General features: G+C 39.1%; 1 protein-coding gene across 1 annotated transcript; it reads right to left on the bottom strand.

The window, feature by feature from the left end:
* Positions 1-3,423: 3,423 nt before the first annotated feature.
* LOC149831534 (small ribosomal subunit protein uS19-like) lies at positions 3,424-20,756 on the bottom strand. The gene is made up of 4 exons (XM_090013947.1): positions 20,678-20,756; positions 20,414-20,559; positions 20,265-20,322; positions 3,424-3,896 (listed from the first exon to the last, which is right to left on the bottom strand). Exons 1-4 carry the CDS (start codon positions 20,678-20,680, stop codon positions 3,648-3,650), a joined length of 456 nt encoding a protein of 151 aa, XP_089870073.1. The 5' UTR covers positions 20,681-20,756; the 3' UTR covers positions 3,424-3,647.
* Between the last annotated feature and the right edge of the window lie 2,541 nt (positions 20,757-23,297).

The following is a 23,297-nucleotide window of genomic DNA, read 5'->3' as shown; positions in this document are numbered from 1 at the left end:
TTCTGCCCCAACGTGTATGTCACCGAGGACGAGAGAGCTATGAAGTTTACATGGGGTTTGAAGTCTGCTCTTCGAACCAAGGTTCTGATTCAAGGATCTGAGATTTTCGCAAAAATTCATTAAAGTGACTACTATTCTGGGGGAGGATTGGGCTTTGAATGTGAAGGCTCAAGGGAAGTCGCATGGGAAACAGTTTGGTGGAGGTTAGCAGAAGAGGAAGTTTAATGGAAAACAGAAGTTCACCCCTTCTTTCAAGAAGCCATTTGTTCGGGCTGAAGGTAAGCAGCAACATCAGAGGCAACCTACTAGTGAAGAGTGATGCAAGAAGTGAACTCTTGTCCAAAGTCGCAAACCTTATCCTGCAGCATTTGCCACTTGTCATTGTTGTGGAAAGGGTGGCCATTTTATTCAAGCTTGCTTTAAGAAGCAAAATAATGAAAAGAGGGCAGTCGGTTAGATAGCAAAGGGCATGCAGCCTCAGCAGCAAGGAGAGCAAAAGAAGGCAGTTGGCCGAGTTTACACATTTTCTGAGAGTTTTCAGAAAGACAGTGACATGATCCAAGGTATTATTTTGGTTGCGGGTTGAGCCGCTTTGGTATTATTCGATAGTGGTGCTACTCACTTTTTTATCTCTGCTTATTTTGCTTGTCAATTACAATTGCCTATATAATCCCTAAAATATGTGTTTGATGTTAGCAATCTTATAGGCAATAACTGTATTTGTGTTTATTACATGCCTGATATATCTGTTGAGTTGGGTAGGCAGAACTTGCATAGCAATCCCGTGTTGCTCAAAATGACTGAGTTTGTTGTCATCCTCGGCATGGATTGACTCTATAAGCATTATTTCATTATTCGTTATCGCAAGAGCACGATGATCCTATCACGACCTGATTGTCCTGAGATTGCTTATTGTATGTTTAGACCTTCCTTGAGACATCGTTTTGTTTCATATCTCTAAAGGCTCAGAAATATGTGAGCAGCGGAGATATTATCTTTTTGGTCAGTTTGACTTCTAAGAAGTCTAAGGTCTCATCTTTGGAGTTAGTAGTAGTACAGGACTATCTAGATGTATTTCCATATTAGTTACAGAGACTTCTTCCACTTCGAGCTATTGAGTTTGACATCGAGCTTTTATCGGAAACTGTTCCAGTCTCCAAAGCTCTATATCGTATGATGTCATCCGAGTTAGAGCTGAAGAAGCAACTCCAAGAGCTCATGTATCACAGATTTATTCGATCGAGCATATTGTCACGGGGAGTGCATGTTCTCTTCGTAAAGAAAAAAAATGGATTGATAAGGATGTGCATTGATTATTATATGCTTAACCAAATCACCATTAAGAATATGTACCTATTACCTCATATCAAAGACCTATTCAATCAATTGCAAAAAGTTAAGATAAAGCTTCACTTTAGACCTTTGTGCTTGCATCTTTTACGAGTTATGCTTGCTTGTGTAACTTTTATTATTATATATGTTTTATTTGTGATCTTTTAAGGCATTTTTGAATATTTATTTGAGATTTGAGTACCATTAGCTGCAAAGTAAAGCAAAAGATATAGTTAAGGCTATGTTTTGCACTTGTCATGAGCACTATGAGCTCGTGGTGATGCTATTTGGACTCACAAATACCCCAACTATATTCATGAATGTAATTAATCATATTTTTCGATCGTTCTTGAACTTTTTCGTAATTATCTTTATCAATAATATCTTAATTTATTTAGAAAATGATAATTAGCATTAAGAGCAATTGCGTATTGTATAAAAGATTCTTAAGGAGTACAAACTCTATGTTAAGTTCAAGAACAAGACTCAAGAAAGTCTCTTTTCTTTGCCATGTTATTTTATCAGATAACATGGTTATTGATCTCACCAAAGTCGAGGAAAAGCAACGGTAGAACATTTATGATATTAAGAGCTTTCTCAGTTTGGCCGAGTATTATCACTGATTTATTCAAGTACGAGTTTTGACTCAAAAACTTTTCAAGTGCTCAATAGAATCATCCAGTATTTAGAAAGATTACATCATGGCTATAGATGAACTCATTGACACATTATTTTGAAAGTCATGTAAAACTATATAACAAATGAATTTTTTTAAATTTTTTAAAAAAATGAGTTTTATAAAAGTTTTAAAATGTTAAATTTTTAAGGACATTACATTAGTTGCTTCCGATCAACAATCACTCACTTTCTCCAACACTATTTCAGCATGGATTTGCCAATACAAGTGATAAAGCAGCACAAACCCCTATCAGGCCCCCGCTGAATGGCACCAGAAAACGTTGCAGCCCTACCTATACTAAAATGCATACACCCGCACATGCATGCACAAGAAAGAAAGAGAAGCTGGACAACTGCAGATTAAAGATGGTTTTGCTAACGATTCACCTTAACAAAGGACGAGGAGTAAAAGGGCTTGTTTTCAAAGGCGCCCTAAACAACGTTTTTTGAAAAAACCTCAAAAAAATGGTTTATGAAAAACAGCCTCCACAAGTTTTTATGACCACCCACCGGCCCAAAAATGGTTGGGATGGTGTCAACCTTCCTGAGCGATACCAGCCTGGCTAATTTCCATCTGGTGGGTGGGCAAAAAATGGCCAGACTTTTTTCGGATTTTAGCTGTTTTTCTAATATTCTGGCCATTTTCCAGCCAGAGATGTAAAGTGCTGCCTGAGCAAGGCAGCACCCTCCCAGATTTTTCCAGCCAGTGGGTTGCCAGAAAATGGCCAGCCACATTTTTTTATTTTTTTATTTTGAGTTTTGTCACCCAAACACCTTATCATCCAGGTTTGCCAAAAATACCTAGTTTTCAGGCAAGGGATTTATTTAGGTTATGCAGAGCTTATCAAGAAAAGGGCGGTGTCACTTTGCTCAAGCATTGGATGCATACCCTAATAAGTAATAGTTGTCCTGCACCCTCTGCGGCAGCAATAGCTATCGTAATGGACAAGTAAATTTAATGAACCCTAAAGTTGGTCAGCTAAAAGAAAACCACAATAAATCTTGGTGAAGCAAGCGATATGGGAGCCATAAATTCAGCCACATCCAATTAATATGTACATGTATGGCTATGGGCAATTTCATCATGCAATCAATCAACTTCCATTCCTGAGAGAAGCAAGATATATGGGAGCCTGACATTTGAAAGGTCTAAACATAATACCACTCCAATGCCTTGAGCCAGACAAAATGAAACATAACTGATTGTGAAATAAGGAACCACAATTTGGAGGTAAAATTTATTTAAATTAGAGGATCAACTCACTATGCATGGTAAACATACCACGGGCACAACCCAGAGAACCCTACATATTCTCAGGAGAGAAGCACGCAACATTGGGGACAACTTTGATCACAACCAGAACCTCATTGGTTGCAATATGGACATCAACCATCATCCTATGGCTACTCGAGTTTTGATAAAACTAGTCTCATGCAACCCCAAATTAAATTGCAATAAAGAAATTAAAAACATATTCAGCTAATTAGCTGTCACCGGACAAACAAAATGTACCGTCACTAGTCAAATATCCGAAATAGCTTGTGCAGTCAAAATTTGTTTAATCAAACGAGAGAAACAAATAAAACACTACAGCATCCTTAGTTTCACTATCAAAATATAAAATCGACAAGACACGTCACTTGAGAGGGATAAACCTAGACGAGTGGGTGGCACCAATACCTGGCCTCCCGTGCTTGACAGGCTTGTAGCTTATGGAGAACTCTGCCAGGTAATGTCCGATCATCTCCGGCTTGATCTCAACCTGGTTGAAAGTCTTTCCATTGTACACTCCAATGATACTTCCGATCATTTCAGGTACAATAATCATGTTGCGCAAGTGGGTCCTAACTGGTTCTGGCTTTTCACCAGGTGGGGCTTCACGTTTCTGATTTACAATGCAAATAGACTAATAGTCAGAAACGAATGACAAATTTAAACATGCAGCGGGCCAGAATAAATATCAGCTACACTTGTCGTACACAAAATCACGAACAGAGAAAACGATGAACCACTGACAAATAACATCAAATAGCCCCTCCCACTCGAAATATTTTTAATTAAGTTTTTGAGATTGTTGGTTTGGCAAACAGCAAGAATATGAAGATCCAAATGGGGCCATCTAATATGGTCTGTGCAATTAAAATGATGTGTTACCTACAGAATGTCCTCCCTCCCAAGTTCTGTCTTCCAACATATACAGGCAAATGAGGCTTAAACAACCTCTAGTAAGTATCAACAATAAAGTTGCATTTGAATTAAAACCAGGCTATCTAAATCTCTACACAAGGTGGAATTTTTTGTTATAACCCAGCTATAGTGGTTGGCTTGCAGTGAACAACTTTTTTTCTTCAAAAGTTCAGCTTATTAGAGTATCCAATGAACAAACAGAAGACAAGAATTATAATTAAAGCAGCAAGAATTACTTGGTTGCAGAAAAGAAACAATAACAGTAATGCTTTTTGAGAGAGAGAGAGAGAGCAAGTCATGTACTTGAGTATGAATACACACCAAAACAATTCGTGAATATTGCAGCTTGAAGGTTTTCACACATCCAAACAAGCAGGAAAGAAAACATTGCAGCCCTTTTACTCGAGTGTGAATACACACATACAACAAGTCATGAACACTGAATGAAACTGAAAAACCAATCAAAGCATACTGAACCACATAAATCCACCAAAAGCAAGGAGTTCTTTAGCAAAGCATGAACAGTGAACCACCACCACCAAACAAACCAATGAAATAGGTCATCAAGGTTAATGATACAAGAACAGATTAATCATATGATCACCACTGATCAGGCAAAGGCAAGCAGTACAGGCACGCATACATGTGCACGTGCACACACAAAATGTCACAAGCACAAGGATAGAGGAACACATACACCATTTTTATGTAATTTTCTAATATGAGCAGCATATAAGGGTACACGACACAAAGGTAAGCAGGAGAGAGAGAGAGAGAGTAATTCTCTTATCTTATTTATTAGGAGAATGGTTGCTTATTGCTTAACAACAACTGTAACTATGCACTTAATTTCATTTAGGGCTGCTAAATTACCTGCATAATTATATCAAAAAATCAAAAAGTGTCCAATACAGAGCGGGACCCACTGTTTTCTCCATATTGCAACATATATGGAAAAGCTTGCGCTCGGACTCCACAAACCTGTCTCATTATGCATGATTTGCAAAAATAATTTTTTGTGCTTCAATTCAAACAAATTACAAAATGTCTTTGGATAAAATAATTCTGCTTAAATTCATTTCTTGGACAAATTTCTCCATTGGATAAAAATGTCTAAGCAATTGAATTATCCTTTAATAAAGAAGCAAATTCTTAATTAATATCATCAACTCTGTAAGTTCGTTTGGACCACTATAATGTATTTCAGATAATACTTATAACTAATGTTTGCAAATTTTACCCATTTGGTAATTTTTTGCAGCTCACATGTTTTGCAGGTGAAGCATAAGTGAGATAAAATTAGATTTTATCTTAACTTCATCCAAAATTCTATTGAAAATGCATCTCTAGCTGAACAAGCAAACAAATACCCACTTAAAAAAAAACTTATGATAAACATAGGGTTTCCACTCATAGCGGTCATCAAATGCACAATGCCAATATGGTATCAAATAAAGTATGTTTCCAAAATAACGCAAATTCCAAAGCACACATTTTTTAAAGACTTGATAGTTAATCACAGTAGTTTGAATCATACTTTCTCTGATAGCATCTGAGGTTTGAAGTTTGAACACCATTGGAGCGTTCCAAACTTGACTGTATTAAAAGAAAAAGAAACTCCATAGTTTCATGCTCCCTATAAAGTTTCAAGGTTAATCATCAATGAGTGCAATAAATACAGTAAGTAGCATTATTAGTGACACTGTTGATCAATTGACCAGGCAATTTATCCCATTTATTTCCATCAACTGAATCCAAGACCTTCTCAGTTGAAAGGGAAGCGTTATTCACCTGAGCCAACTCCCTCTACATCATCCACATATACCAGGTCTACCACCACTACAGATTGATCAAGGAGAATAATCAAATGTTTTGAATCAGGGTCCATGAGTGCCATCAGTGGCAGAACCAAGGGGAGCATCTTGTCTCTAATCATCATGAATGAAACCTGAACTTTTTTTTCTGGGCTTGCCAGGTTTTGCTCCCTCCAATAAATAAAGATAATAAATATATAGTATATCAGCATCATTGGCATTTGTATCATCATAAGAATTTTCTTGTAAATACTAGACGAGTAGAATCATGGGCTAAATCATAGTATTTGAATCATTAGTATCATCACAAGAATCACTTTTAATCTCTTCCATTTCAAACAGGCAGAGAGCCTTTATCATCTTCATTCACCAAGGCGAGTAGAATCAAGAAACATATCATAATACGAGACGACAAGCTAAATCATCACCAAGCACAGTGTCTTCATATCTTTTACCAACTCATCCATCGAGATCTCTTGACAACTGTAGGCAGATCAACATAATTAAAAATAATATATTTTACAATATAATGTCTGCTAAACTGTGTAACATGTACTTGAATTTGCCCAATGCACCCATGTCGGTGTTAATACTTTCATGTGCTGCTGCTAGATGCATTTTGGTGCTTCTATCTTATATGATACAAGATGTTGCATATTACCATGTACCTCATACTCCACTTATTTTTTTCTTTATATCTTTTAGCAGATTTGAAGCAAAAAAATATATCCATACATGTGTTTGTGTATTTGAGAAGTATAACGATAGTACTCAGTTTGAATGCTATCAGAAATGGTGACTTAGGTGATGGTGTGTGTAAGGAGAGAGAGGGGGAGAGAAAGAGAGTCGATCAAATCCCATTTCAAGGATCAGCACCTCCATTCTTTACTTAAGCAAGTCTCCCCTTAACTATTACAACCCTACTCATATTTATACCCTAATCACCTCAACTAGTGTGGGCCTAGTTACCACTAGAACCCACCCCAAGTTTGACACATGATCCATTATTGGCCCTTAGTAACTATTGACTATTACATGAATTTACAAAGGACAAAACGTCACTTAGCCCATGACTACCCAAACCACATCAATCCTCCTAGTTCACGACCATGCAGAGACATATCATTCCTCCCCCCTTGAAAATTCGCATTGCCCTCAAGGTGTGAAATATGCACGACTGAGGTCTTCTGATGTGGTCCATGGGAAGGATGACTCCAAGTTCTTCACGCTCTTAATTGCTTGCCTCCAAATAAGGATATGCAGAAGTGGGGAAATAGGCCTGAAAACTTGACATAGTAGAGAATCACATGGTGGCATCCCATAATATTTCTCAAGAGTTCCTTCAGCAAATTCAATCAAGTGACTTCTGCTTGTAACTACTAGTCCTCTAAATCCACTGGAGCATTGCCATAAAATGTCTCTTCTAGGTTGGCTATCCATCTCACTAATGAGATAAGGTGTTTTTGAGAGCAATTTTTCCAAGATGTCTGACCTATTCTCATGATAACTTGCACTAAGAGAAATAATATCTGAATATGGAACCTCTACTTTACCTTTCAGTCCCCTTTCCACAACTTTTAGTGCCAGTTTGTGCCTACGTCTCCATGAAGAGTGATAAAACCTTCTTCTATGAGAGCTAGGAGGGCTTGGAGATCATGAAGGTGAACCCCAGCTGAGTTGTGCTTCCCCATCTCCTCCAACAGCTGTGTAATCTGAATGAGTGAATGGAGGGCCCTCAGAGTGGCATTCTTTGTTATTAGGTCTCCTGTAGCCCCCACTGGATTTTGATTCATTGCTGCTTGGTTCATTTTCTGATGGAAAAACAGGTGAACAACATTAATATAAAGTTTGGTCACATGATAGTGCACACAAACCCATGAAAATAGTCAGCTTGATTTTCCCAATTATACTGTTGCTCTATGTCTATAGATTCAGGGACATAAGCATTGCTACAATTCTGCTTGTCATTCAGCAATGCTTCTAGCAGTCTTGCTGAAATTTCTCCACTCTATGCCCTTGGTTCAGCCTTAGTTCCATAGAAATCTTTTAGCTCTAGTATGGTGCCTCCACTTCTCAAAATCAGCGAGGATCTTTGCTGTCTTCCAGGGTTAAAATCTGATGGAATTAATGGAAGGAGTGATTCCATCATTCTTACAGTGGATGACCCCTTTGACACAAGACAAAGGTCCAACACCATGCTTTGTAGTTTGTAGCCATGGTGGATCGAACTCCTGTGACCATTATTGCTCAGGTTTGACTCCCTTTTAAAAGCCTCACTAATACGATTAATGCACCACGTGGGTCAACTGTGAGGTACTCGGTCAAGCCCTCTTCCACCCCATTATTGATGCGTGCTCGTTTGCACATTTATCTCTTAACATTTGAGTCAAGGGATCAAGAGCTAAGGCCTGTAACTTAGATTTATCAGCATCGGCAGAATCAAGTAATGACATTAGCTCAATGGGCACATCTGAATTGGCACCAACAAGTCTGGTCAATTCTTGGCCAGCAATGAATTTATTTGTCAACTCCTCTAACTTGAGCAAGATTATTTGATCTCCTTGTACCCAGTACGTGTGGTTTTGTGTAGAAACTATAAAGTTGTTTAAGTGAAAGTTTCTGATGCTCCAAGTAGGTAAAGAGCAGGGCACTGCTTGAATTCATTTGTTTAGACCTTCTTGCCAGCAGCAGTGTAATGTTGCCTCTATCCTCATTGGCACCATCCAAGTTTAGATGCATGTTGCAATTTGCAGGAACCCACCCACTTTGATGCTTCCCCTTGCCATACATTATTACTCGTGATTGCATGAATTTATCCTGAATGAGGTTGGGATCTTCAAGATCTAACTCCTTGTCATTCAAGGAGCCCCAACATATATTGCCCTGTGCGGTGATGATCAAATAGTTTTCCTGCGACACTTAAACATGAGCTTTGTTATTTTTGTATCTCATAATCATAGGCTTGTAATAGTTGAATGCTTTTGGCCCTTGCAAGCACAAAGGCATTGCTACAACTTTACTTGTCCTTCTAACAATCTTTCCAACAAGGACAACCATAAAATCTTTAGAATACAGCCCTCTAAATATCAGTTTCGTAGGTCCAAGGGGGCACACTTCCTTGGTGTTTGGTTGTACACTCGAATCCAGGTAACACTTGAAAGTATGACATCATCACCAAAGAAAAGCTATCCTACTCTGCCCTCTAGAAACTCCGAAACTGGGAAACAACTGGGAGCTGTAGCACCAGCAGCAACAGACATTACAGTAACATGACAACACTGGAATCTCGATACATAAAGAGTGAAACTGCAGATTTAGTTCTATGTTGCCCCACCCATTGGCTCCCTAGGACATATCATTTCTCCTAGGCATTTCGTCAAACACTTTGCTTACGTGGTCTAGCACTTGAGTTCTGGCACCCAATCTTATGCCTGATGCAACCACAAACTGACCCAAGGACAGCCCACTACCTGGATCAAGGACAACCTTTGCATCCAAGCTGTTTGTGGAGTTATGAAGATAACAGCAAAGGTGATCAACTCTACGTCTGCTGAATATGAATGATGAACTGAATTCCTCAAATCATTAGCCATTAAACCACAACAGACTTGTCATAACATTGGAATGCAGAAACACTAACAGAATTTCGTCCATCAAAGTGCCCATGCTCGATTGGACCCATATAAGTCATCACATATTGGTGAGGCTTTTTATCAAGCACATGGTAAGCGCACTCCATGAAGCTCAAACGCTGAAGATACAAGCCAAGGAGAGATTTTCCATTCCCACTGTCATTATTCCTGTTCACTGTAGTTCCATCCTGTTGGTTCTGACATACAATGGATTTTTATGCAGTGAGCTTGTTGGTGCTTGTTGCCTTAATCATCACAGCCTCGTTTACCAAAGCACTTGGTGATACAATCTCGACACTGAGCACCCACGCATACCCTAGGCACACTATCACCCAACTTGACGCATGGGCACCGACGGGACTTAAGGCCTTCTCCTTGGTCTTTGGTTATTTAGTCTTCTTTATTAGGATATTGGTTTGCATGGAATAAGATCCAAGGCCCAACCTGTGGAGAGCTGGATCAGATTAAGTGCACTCTCTATAAATTCACAAGAATTAACCCTAGAAAGGATTATGCAATGGATGAATGTTTTTAGAAATTAGCTCCCCCCTCTACTTTCCTCTCCCTCTCCCCTTTTCTTTCTTTTCTTTTCTCTCCCATTGGTATCCCCACTTTCCTCCAGTGTCAAGCTCTCCCTTCTCCCTCTTCCACCTCTGGTAGGAGTGCCCCGAAGCATTCCCAGAGGTAACGTGAGGGACGGATACCCTTCCATGGAACCACAAGTCTACCAAAGCTCTGACTTGCACGTAGAGAGTGCTGGTAGCCAATCCTCGGTCTACTGCATCTTGTTTTTATGTTGGGCGTTCAGATCTGTTCCATCAATGTGTAGGAACCTTCTCCACATCACATCAGACTCCAAAAAAGGTCCTGACAACCTTACGCAGAATCGATAAGACTACCAGGCTCTGCCACATGCATTGAGCATACCGAAAGCTCGTTCCCGCAAAGCCTCAGGCCCTATCATTGTGGGTCATGTCCAAGGATCTCCATCGATGTGTTTAGATCCTCCTTACAACAAATCCTACTTTCCTTACACGTTGAGAGGCTTCGAGACTTTTACGTGCATTGAAAGTCCTCTCGAAAGTGCCAAATGAAGGCTTCGGTGACCCAATCACACAAATGTGTCTGATTTCAACAAAAAGATCATAGATCAAACCAATTTGGTATCAGAGCCAACATTCCTCGGCCTTGTGTGTGAATTTCAGCAAACATCAACATTAAACCAGTTTGTTGCATTTATGATTGTCAAGCCCACTTCAGGAAGCTCAACCACACGAATGGAGTGTGTTGAGACGTGCTTCTAAGATCCTCTAGCCCTCTTGGACCTCAGCAAAATCCTAGAGGCACTCCCCCAAATTCATCATATTAGATATGCATCAGGTTAGGCAAAACTGCTACTGGGCCTGCCCTGTTTCTACACTGAAGACCCAGGTCCCAAACCCAACTTGGCGCATGCCTCGCACACAAGCGGCTCATCCTCTGGAACTGCAATTTGGGCCATGTGTTCTTCTCCATAGCGGCTTTCAAACCCCCAAGGCATACTATGGGATTCATCATGTGCTAGGAGAATCGGAGCCCTAAAGTCCGCTCTTGAATCAACTGGGACTACAACCTACTGCACGCCACCTGCTCACTTGAATGCAGTCAAGAGCCTTTGGCAGATCAATTTCAAATTAAGAACAGAAATTTTGCCTTTGAGATTCTCTTAAATTCATGTGAATGATCGAGGATAGCAGATGAGAAGTGTGCACATGACACACGTGCAACAATGTGCTGTTGTCGCAAGGGAAAAGGCTCTTGAGTGCACGCAAGCGAGCTGGTGGTGTGTGGTGGTCTATAGTTCCAGTCTGTCTCTGTTGATTCGAGAGTGGACTTTAGGGCTTCGATTCTCCTAGCATAGGACAAATCCCACAGTGAGCCTTGGGGGTTTGGAAGACCCTATGGAGATCACACAGCCCAAATTCTATCTCTAGAGGATGAATCGTTTGTGCGCGAGGCGTGCAACAAGTCGGGCCCTAAACAAGACCGAGTCTTCTGTATATTAACAAGGCAGGCCCTATTGCGGTTTTGCCAAGCTCGACGTGTATCAGATATGACAAATTTGGGAGAGCGCCTCTAAGATTTTGGTGAGGCTCAAAAGGGATAAAAGATCCCAAAAGCATGACCAGAGAGCACACTCCAATAGTGTGATTGAGCTCCCCGATGTGGGTCTGACGATCATAAGTAGCGGTGTCAATGGGTCTGGTTTACCCAGACCGAACCTGGACCAAACCTTATATGGTTCCGGTATGGCGGGTCCAGACAAGAAGGTACCGATTAATACATTGACCCGGGTATAGTTTGTGAAATTTTATACCACACCCGAACTTGACCCAAATTCTTATTAGAACCCACAATGTTTCAATGTCAAAATGATAAAAAAAATATTATTTTATCAGGTTTGGTTCATGTAGTTCTTATCGAATCCAAGTATGGTTTCTCTTATAGTAGACCTAATTAAACCTGAGTCCAGACCCAATAGCATACCCGAATATCTGGTCCAAGTCTAGTTTAACCTGGGTCTGAAAAAAAAACAGACCCATTGACACCCCTAATCACAAGTGCAGCAGACTGGTTCAGTGTTATCGATGTTTGCTGACAACAATAAATGTTTGCAGAAATTAACACGAGGCCAAGGAGTATCAACTCAGATACCAAACTAGTGTGACCCATGCTCCCTCCATCGAAATCAAACACGAATTTGCATGATCAAGTCACCTGAGCCTTTGTTTGGTGCTTTCCGCAAGACTTCCAACGCACGTACGAGTCCTGAATCCTCTCAACACGTAAGCAAAGTAAGATCTAGTGTGGGGAGGGCTATGTCACATAGGTGCGGGTGCGGCGATGCGGTACTTTAAAAAAACTTGGGTGCGGGGGTGCGGGGAGGGTATATATATACATACATACATACATATATATATATATAAGTTTTAACAGATTTAAGTTAACACTACGTGTATGTGTGCATTTATGTATTTTTATATATAATATAGATAAAAATGGACTTGATTAGGGTTAACTGAATCTACTTTTGGATAGAAATGGACCTCAATGTGGTAGACTTCACCTAACACAAAGGAAGTTGTGTCCAAGTGTCTCACCCGCCTGGGTGCGGGTGCGACGCGGGTGTGGTGCCCTGTTAGAAGAGTCTGCGTGACATAGGGGGAGGGCCTAAACACGTGGATGGAGAGTCCCACACATCACCCACAATGGTAGGGCATGTGGCAATGCGAGTACAAACTTTCAATACGCTCAACGCACATGGTGGAACCCCAAGAGTCTTACCAGTTCCCCGAAAGGTTGTTTGGACCTCCAACGACCCAAGCAAGCTCGAGGGGGTTGTTGATCCCTATGATCAGCCCTTGGGGAGTTTGATTTGACATGGAGAAGGCTCATACATGTTGACGTAGCAGATCTGAATGCCCAACACAAAAATGGGATGTAGCTATATCAAGGACCGGCTACCAACACACTCTACACATAAGGCGGAGCTCTAGTAGACTTGTGACCGCATTAGAAGGGCACTCAACCCACATGTCACCTCTAGGAATGCCTAGGGGCACTGCTACCAAAGGTGGAAGAGGAAGAAGGGAGAAGGGATTGTTTGACGCTAGAGGAAAGTGGGAGTGCCAATGGCAGAGAAAAGGAAAGAAAGAGTAAGGGAAAGAAAGAAAATGGGGGAGGGAGAGAAAAGTAGAGGGGGAGAGCTAAATTCTAAAATTATTCACCCAATGCATAATCCTCTCTAGGCTTGTCTCTTATGAATTTATAGAAAGAGCCCTTATTTAGATACGAGTCTCCACATGTTATTCCAAGTAAACCAATATCCAAATAACCAAAAACCAAGAAAAAAGGGCCTAAGGCCCCTGGACATGTGCGCCTAGGGTGTGCATGGGTGCTCAGCTTAGTTGTCAAAAGACAACCACAAAAAGGACTAGTGAGGACCTAAGAGAGACAGAAAACAAAATATCAAGAAAAGCATAAACATTGCAATATATAGTTAATTTTAGTAACAAAGATATGATTGTAATTATGAATTAAGCTTATGTGTGTAATTTAGTGTAAATATCGTAAAATTGCATAGAATTGAACATAAAGCATATCTATATTGTATAATTATCTACATATACATATATATATATATGTGTGTATATATAAGGAGAAATTGGTAGCTGCTCACACGTTAGGTGCAAAATCATATGTGCTAAATGGGGTTTTCTGCCCTTCTGGTGGTTTTTCACAGTTCTGACCACATAAATATGTCGGGCATGGTCGATTTACGAGGAATTCACACCTGGATCATGTGTTTTTGATGAAAAAAATCATATTTGAAGCCTAAAAATTTTACAAAGATTTTGGACAGTTGATTTTTTGAACCTAATAAAAGCCCACCCATGTGTTGGAATCAGTGTTGTGAAAAGCGTTGAGGCATAGCGAGGCACTACACCAAAAACCAAGGCGAGGCGTAAAGCGTAAGCCTCAAAAAAATTGAAAACTTTAAAAAAATTATAAAAATATAAATAAATAAAGAAATGCTTTATTGATGAAATAACAACCAATAAGAAATAGAAAATCTCAAATAAGTACTAAAAATATGAGATTAACATATAAAAGTAACTAAAACTGATTATATAATTGGAAAATATACGAGATTAACCAAAAAAAAGTTAAAATTTACTAAGAAACTGATTACATAACTGAAATAACTGGAAAATATATGAGATTAACCTACAAAAGTTAAAATATATGAGATTATTCTAAAAAATGTGAGATTAACATATAAAAGTAACTAAAAACTGATTACATAACTGGAAAATATATGAGATTAATCAAAAAAAGTTAAAATATATGAGATTATTCTAAAAAATATGAGATTAACATATAAAAGTAGCTAAAAAACGTATGTCACATGGGTGCGGGTGCGGGGGTGCGGCACTTTCAAAAAACCTGGGTGCAGGGGTTCAGCAAAAATATAAAAAAAAATTATATATATATATATATAAAGTCCAAAAGTTGGACATAAATGACCCTAGATGCATTGACTGCATCCAGGGTCAGGTTGACTGCATCGGGTGCGGGTGCGACACGGGTGCGGCACCTAGTTGGAGAATCCCCGTGACATATAGGGCAAAAAAAAATTCTTGGCAATTTTTTTAAAGTCTGAAAATTGGACCAAAATGACCTTGGGTGCGTTGACCACACCCAGGGTCAGGTTGACCGCACCCGCGTCGCATCGACTCGGGTGCAGCACCTGGTCCCGCACCCGCCTTGCGTCGACTCGGGTGCGGCACCCTGCTAGCCGAATCCCTGTGACATAGCTAAAAACTGATTACATAACTGGAAAATATATGAGATTAACCAAAAAAAGTTAAAATATACTAAGAAATTGATCACATAACTGAAATAACTGGAAAATATATAAGATTAACCAACAAAAGTTAAAATATATGAGATTATTCTAAAAAATGTGAGATTAACATATAAAAGTAACTAAAAACTAAATACATAACTGGAAAATATATGAGATTAACCAACAAAACTTAAAACATACTAAGAAACTGATTACATAACTGAAATAACTGAAAAATATATGAGATTAACCTACAAAAGTTAAAATATATGAGATTATTCTAAAAAATATGAGATTAACATATAAAATTAACTAAAAAACTGATTACATAACTGAAAAATATATAAGATTAACCAACAAAAGTTAAAATATATTAAGAAACTAATTACATGACCAAACTAACTGAAAAATATACGAGATTAACCAAAAAAAGTTAAAATACAGTAATATACTAATAAACTTATTACATAACTGAAATAACTGGAAAATATATGAGATTAACCTACAAAAACTTTGTTGATTATGTCTCAAAAATCTTGTTGTAAACAAAAAAATTGTGCCTTGAGGCACAGAGGACCGCGCCTCAAGGCGAGGCGCCCCATTTGCGCCTCAAGGCACGTTTTTTATAACAGTGGTTGGAATAGAACGCTTCAAGAGTTGATCCCTATAAAATCAAGTACATAGATCACATATGTCCGGTTAGAATTTAAAAATAAAATGAAAAAAGGCTGAGAAACCCATTTAACATGTTCATTTCGCACCTAACGTGTGAGCATACTAATCACTCTATATATAAGATACACAACACCCTGCAACACACGCAGGCACACGTGCAATTTTACAAATTCTTATATATATATATAATGTCTATGTGTGCGAGCGTGTATGTGTGCGAAAAACATGGGCATACATGTAAAGAACGAAAATAAAACAAAAGGAAAAAAGAGAAAAATGGTAGGGAAGGAAGAAAAAGAAGAAGAAAAGAAGAGAGTGGATGGACGAGAGGAGGGAGGAAATTTCAAAAGAGAAAAAAGAAGGAAAAAGAGAAAAGGGGGAAAAGGAAGAAAAAGGCAAAGAAGAAGAAGAGGAGGAAAAAGAGAAGAAGGTATAGGGGCAAAAGGAGGAAAAAGAAAAGGAGAAGTAAAAAAAAAGGTAAAAAGGAAAATGGAAGAAGAAGAAAAAAAGAAAGCACAAGAAGAAAAGGAGAAAAGAAAAAGGGTTCAAGGCATGAGGAAGAAGAAGAAAAAAAAGAAAGAAAGAAAAAGAGAAAAAAAGGAACAAAGGATAATGGCAAACATGTTCCCACAGCCTAGGTGGGGACAACGTAAGCGGCGAATAGGTGGCCTAGACAAGGCCTAGGTGGAAAAACAAGGTCTAACTGCCTAGACCCATAAGCCTAGGCCCAGCCCACCTAGGCGACCTAGGTGACGTCGAGGCACCACTTTTGACGGTGCTTGTCCGGGCTGTATCACTTGGTGTGCAAGCATTGGCTGGTGCAGTTGTCGTCGTCTCCATCAAAGTATTTTCACCCAGCCGTTGGTTGGTGCCTACTGCTGCATTCTGAACCATTGCACCCACTTGATCCTCCATGTTCAGGATCATTGTGTGCATTTGTTGCAGTTGTGCCAACATCGCACGTTGCTCCTTGATCAACTTAGCTTCCAACACAAGCTTGTTGATCACTAAAGTTATTTTGAGGATCCTAGCTCTGACACCAATTGATAGCACTTAGTTTGAATGCTATCAGAAATGGCAACCTAGGTGATGGTATGTGTTAGAAGTGTCAATGGGCCTGGTTTACCTGAACCAAACCCTATAGGGTCTGGGGTATGGTGATAAATAAGAAGATACAATTAAGACCCAAGTCCAGACTCGAAGGTCCAATTAATACATGGACCCATGTATAGTTTGTGAAATTTTATACCAGACCCGGGCCTGACCCGAGTTCTGATTAAGACCTACAATTTTCAATGTAAAAATGATAAAAATATGGTTTTACCAGGTATGATTCGGGTTTGGTTCATGTAGTTCTTATCGGTTTTGGGTATAGTTTTTATTATAGTGGACCCGATTAGACTCAGGGAGGGCCAGACCTGATACCATACTTGAAAATCTGGTCCAAGTCTGGTTCCACGTGGATCTGAACCAAACCCGACCCATTGACACCCCTAGTATGAGTAGGGATATATATATATATAGAGAGAGAGAGAGAGAGAGAGTCAAATCAAATCTCATTTCAAGGATGGGCACCTCCATTCTTCCATTAAGCAAGTTGCCCCCTAACTATTACAACCCTACTCATATGTATATCCTAATCACCTCAACTAGTGTTGACCTAGTTACCACTAGAACCCGCCCAAGTTTGACCCATGATCCATTATTGGCCCTTAGTAACTATTGACAATAGTCTCAAGACTATTACATGAATTTACAAAGGACAAAACCTTACTTAGCCCATGACTACCCAAACCACATCAACCCTATTAGTTCACAACCATGCAAAGTCGTATCATATACACAACCCAGCAGCACCCAAGCATCCTTCTCTTGGAATTAAACAACCGCGATATACCACCTATAACAATGGCACATCACGTATCAGCACCCGCAACTACGTGGCATTGGTACTAACTGACAGCAAATTCACATCATTCTTTATATAAGCAAGATAACATAAATGATTTACAATACAACCAGCATATCTCTCCAACATCATAAATTTACCACATCAATGGAAATCTCAATATCATAAAAGATGTTTTAAACAAATTTGCAAACCTCACTTTACAATTACACTGCAGCACCTTATGATAAACGCATATTCTTATCAAAACAAAAATGGCATTAAATCGATAAAGCTCTTGAGTGAGAGAGCTTAAAAGACTGCTGACATTTAGTGATTTGCTTAAGTATGCATGATTTATAAAGATATTCTACATAGGTTATAATGTCTGACATATGGAGAGAGATAGATAATTGCTCCATCATTACAAACACTTAGCTCCTAATAAGAATTAGTACTTTGTAACAACTAAAGCATACACTAACATCATTACATCAGTATCAAAATGTCTTGGCAGTGCAGTTTCTTGAAGTATTTTGTTCTCAAGAAAATTTGGGCAATTTTAACAAAAAAGGAATTTTCAAAAAAAAGCATAAAAACTTTAAAAAATACCAAGGCATCATAAATTTATAAAATTGATGTCTAATTCAACAATTGCCTCATAAGTTTATATACCAACTTTCTATTTGCTCGTCTGCTAGGCATCAACCTCATAGATATATCAAATTAAGAGGCATCTCAATAGTAATGTCTAGAAGACTATGGTCCATAAAGGAGGTATGGTTCACCATAATCTTCAAATGAAGAAAAATAATTAAATAGTCTTTTTTTAAGATAGGCAAGCTGGGGTTAGGCAGACCCCCACCAGTTATAAAACCATACCATTGGGATTTGAACTTACAACTTCCAACACAAGGTGGCGTGCACTCACTGCTCCTGCCAAACAAGCGGAGCCCCCATTGGTAAATTGTCTTGTTTTTATGAAACTACAATAGTAGACATCCCATCACAAGTACTTTCCATGAAATATCTTTCTTACAACAAAATCCCAAGATTTTCCATTCACCAGAACAAGCATGGACAACTAAACAACAGAGCATTTGTAATTTTGTTTTAGTGCCAAACTAGCAACAATAAGCTAAGGGGTAAAGATAGATAAACTTAAGAGTGAGATATCCCATAGTTGGCAAACCCGGCGAGTTGACTCGGGAATCACCCGACTCAACTCAGATCGGAACCCAGGTCACCGATTCAGGTTACTGATCCTAAAGCCGATTATATTTTTTTATCATGTATTTTATGATTTTAATGCACAATTCTTATATAAAGTCACTTGTTATGAAGAATATAATATTGTTAAATGAAAAAAATAATAATCATGTATAATTATATGTTTTTGTAACTTAACTGTTGACATATTAGCTTGAAGTTTAGTTATTTGCATATCTTACTCATATGCTTACACTATAAAATATAGAGTCCTGACTCATCTGATTCACCAAGTCAACCTGCTGACTCGCAAGTCAAGGATTGGGTGATCCGAGCCGAGTCACGAGTTTGCCAACTATGAGATATCCTATAATTATCTTTGTGCCATCTGTTTGTATCCTATGACCATGATATTGTTCTTTTGCAAGTAACCACCAAAAAAACTATTCATGACTGCTCAAACAAAGATGAGAACCACAGTTAAGCAGCAATAACAGAGGTCAGCTTCGGATTGACTGGGTCCTTTTCTAGACCCATACACAATTGACACATTAAGAGCATCAGCATAACTATCTTTTCCAGCCTGAGTCACACATAAACTCCATTTTTTGTCCTGTTCCACATTCCCTTATATGCTACTCATATTGGAAACTTCACAAAAATGGCCCTGTCCCCAGATTGACAGCCGCATCCATGTACATAGCTTCCAACCAAACAACTAATCAATAAGGCAAGCACAAGCACCCTATGAATTAGAATGCAATGCATCACATGATTCAATACAAAAGGTTCCAATTGAGATAAGGCAATTTTTTGAAGTCCAAATATCAAACTGCAACCACATTATGCATGTGCATGTGACATGTTAAAAATTAAAATCCGGCCAATCATCCATATTACACTAGTAAAAATTCTGTTTACCGCACATGAACAAAGCCATCTATTGTTAATCAAACTCTGCAGCACTATGATAACTGGAAGAAGCCTACACCACCAGGCCATGGAAAACAACAGAGCAGGATTTCACAGCAAGCTCATGGCATTTATATTTTATAGGCATCAAACTACCCATCACAAAATCAAGAAGATAATGTTTTCTCATAATCAAAAGGTAGTTCCGTAAGCTGGTTAACATAACCACCGACTAAAGCTCAATCCCTATTGAAGCTCATGCACATTAGGAGGATTTTTAAAATGCATATGAAGGTATGGGCAGCAAATCTTGTGTCTTCCTGGTTGCAATAATAACTCACCCATCTAGACTGAAATGATTAAAAAAACATTAAATTATTGTTCAAAAGTTTACTGCTAGCATTACTGAGCATATCAGAAATCTTTCAAGCTTCCACAACCATAGCATAAAGAAGTAATCTCAATAAAAAACAAATAACAACACACCGATCGAAAACGCAGCCAAGAAATTTTTCAGACAAACAGATAAAGAAACACGATCATTTACCGCTTTGCGCAGTTTCTTGATCAAAGCCATCGGCTTTCTCTTCAAACCTCTCTGGAACCTACGCATTCAACGACAGAAAAAATGCCAAACCATATCAAAAATTTAAAGGAAGAGAGAGAGGAACAGATCGAAAGGAGAGAAAGACGCACCGTCTCCGAGCCCGAGCATGGAAAAGCTTCACGAGCTCTTCCGTGGGCATGTCGAGGAGAGCGTCCAAATCGACCCCCCTGAAACTGAACTTCTTGAACGTCCTCCTCTTGGGCTGCCCTCCGGCGACCTCCGTCTCGACTTCCGCCTGCAAAACGGCCAAAATCACTCCCACAAAAATCAACGAACTCGCAACAGAACCCGAAAAAACTCATCAAGAAGTCCACGAAAACTGTGAAAAAACGGAAACCCTAGAAATTGCTCACCATGGGTTGAATCAACGAGGAAGAAGGAAACGAGAGAGAGAGGGTGGGGAGTGTTAGCGTAAACCCTAGATCTGTAAAGGCAAGAAACCCTAGAAAAGCTCTTTATTTATAGCAGGCCTGTCAAGTGGGTCGGGTATGACTCGATTCCTACCAGAATCATAACCGATAAGGCCTATTTGGCCAAAAAATAGGTCTGATTAGTTATTCAGATCCAGCTTACGTGGTCCGAATCGTAGTTACAATATCCGACCTTTTTTTTATAACCTCACTCGTTTTTCAAAAAATGGCCCACATAATCTTGAATACTTTCAAAATATCATTAATCTTGCATTATTAACGCAATATTTGTACTTTTATATATGTTTGATATTTTTAATATGTTTTTCTTGTGTTTTTATATATTTTTTAATTTGTCGCAAGGTTTTCCTTTGCTGAGACCGATAACAAAATTTGTGAATGTTGTCCAAATAGCATATAGATTTGGGTATGGTTTTAAAATCCAACACAATTTTTGGATTTGGATTCATTGTTTTTTTATGTAAAAAGCTAAACAATTAAATTTTGACTCGGTTTGGTTTTACGCTATCGACCTATGCCTGGTTCTGTCTATGTTAGTTCTTGCCCTGGGTCTAGATCAATTTGGGTCCAATTAAAGTCTGATCCATTGCAACCTGATCAAGGTAGAAAAAGTAGAAACTTTGGGTAAGTTTGAATACCGAGGGGCTTAAATCTGACCATCTGGTTTGGCGTGGGGGTGGAGCTGACGTAGCATAGAGCCCATGCCTCTTGATGTCAAGTAATCAAACGTTGTATCTTAAAACTTCACTTTTGATTAGGGTGGGCAACGGGCCAAGCAGATCGAGCCGGGTTTGGGCCATGATTTTAGGCCCGGGCCCATTACGTACCACGCCGAAACTTGGCCCTAACTCGGGCCAGCCTGCGGGCTACAGAGCCCGCTCAATGGGTCTGTTATTTATTAATTTTTTTAATAATATAAAAAACTTTTAAATTAACTATTGCACAGTAACTTGGATAACTATTAATTAGTTGCATATGAACCTCCTATTTGTCAATTATTACTATTTACTTAATTGATTGCACTAATTAAGAATTAGGTTTTTGTGTCCTATCATGAAAATAAAAAAATAAATAAATGGGTTTGGGCCGGGCCGAGCCCTCTTCACATTGGTCAAAACTCAGCACGTTAGTAAACGGGTCTGGCCATTGACCGGGGCAGCCCGGTCAGCCCGATCTATTAGTTGGCCAAGCTGGGCCGGCCCTATGACCACCCCTACTTTTGATGAGTAAATATTCACTTAAAACAAAAAAAAAATCAATTTTAAAAGCCGACAAGGGCTCCTCTCATCTGGTATGGGTCACTCGTGAATGTCACAAAGTTTAAAACCCATAGGTGGTGTCCCTTGCTGCAAAGTTAAGTTGGGCAGGTCTTATCATTGGTGATGTTGGAGAGAATATGTTGAGTGGAGTTAAAAGATTGTCTTATGACTAATACTTTATTATTTATAATATAATTATGAAACGCTGACAAAAGATGAATGATCCATTGCATTACTTTGTTTATGCATTGGCCCCAAAATATTATACTGTTGATTATTTAGTAGTTCTAGCTTAGCTTTGGGGGTAGACAAAAAAAACTTTTGCATGAAGAAATAAATATCTTGGATAATGCTTTGAAAGCATTAAAAGGATTGTTGGGATGATGCATTTTTTTATAAAGGTTTCATTATTGAACAATCAGTGCAATAAAAGATACAAAGGATCCAAGAATGAACATTTTTTATTGGTGGGATTATCATGGCCTAGATGTACTTGAGCTCAACCAAGTAGCCATAAAAGTTGACGCAACCTATTTTTACATCATCAATAGAAAGAAATTAGAGATTTATAGCTTTATTCAAATATATCAAGAGAAATAGGTTGAATGCATATATGTGTTGATGACTTGGTGTTTATCCACTTAAACTTAAGGATGTTTTCATCATGATATAAAGAAAACTGCAAGCATGGGCCTTTCAAAAACTTGGGACTTCAATCTCCAGTATCCTACTATTGATTAATATGTTGTTAAGCTAGATGAGATGTGCATGACCAACTTGGTAGAAGAAAGTTTTAATGATGAACATGATTCACAAAAAAAACTTGCAATTAGTGGTTAGCAATACCTTGGTTCAATTATCCCTAATAAATATAGTAGTAGAAAGAAAGTTGTCCTACAAATTGGAGCAAAGTCAAACCATGAAGATGAGAGTGGAACTACACATCAAGGGGTCAACTAGGGGTGGCAATTTCTGACCCGACCCGCCAACCCGCCTCTTAGGCGGGTTCGGGTTGGGCTTAAGCCAACCCGTTTAATAAACGGGTCGACCCGCGTAACCCGTTTATTAAACAGGTCGGGTTCGGGTTGGGGGTATGCCAACCCGCCAACCCGGCTGACCCGTTTAATAAACGGGTTAGGCGGGTGGGTCAACCCACCAACCCGTCTGCCCGACCCGTCAACCCGACCCGCCAACCTGCCTACCTGCCAACCCGATCCGTCAACCCGCCAACCTGACCCGCGAACCTGAAAACCCGTTTACCCGACCCAACCCATTTATTAAAT

This window comes from Nuphar pumila, chromosome 7 (genome assembly GCF_984573655.1).
Source record: "Nuphar pumila chromosome 7, dmNupPumi1.hap1.1, whole genome shotgun sequence".
Classification (NCBI taxonomy): domain Eukaryota; kingdom Viridiplantae; phylum Streptophyta; class Magnoliopsida; order Nymphaeales; family Nymphaeaceae; genus Nuphar; species Nuphar pumila.
Note: the sequence above shows the minus strand (reverse complement) of the source record. Positions and strands in the feature narration are given on the sequence as shown.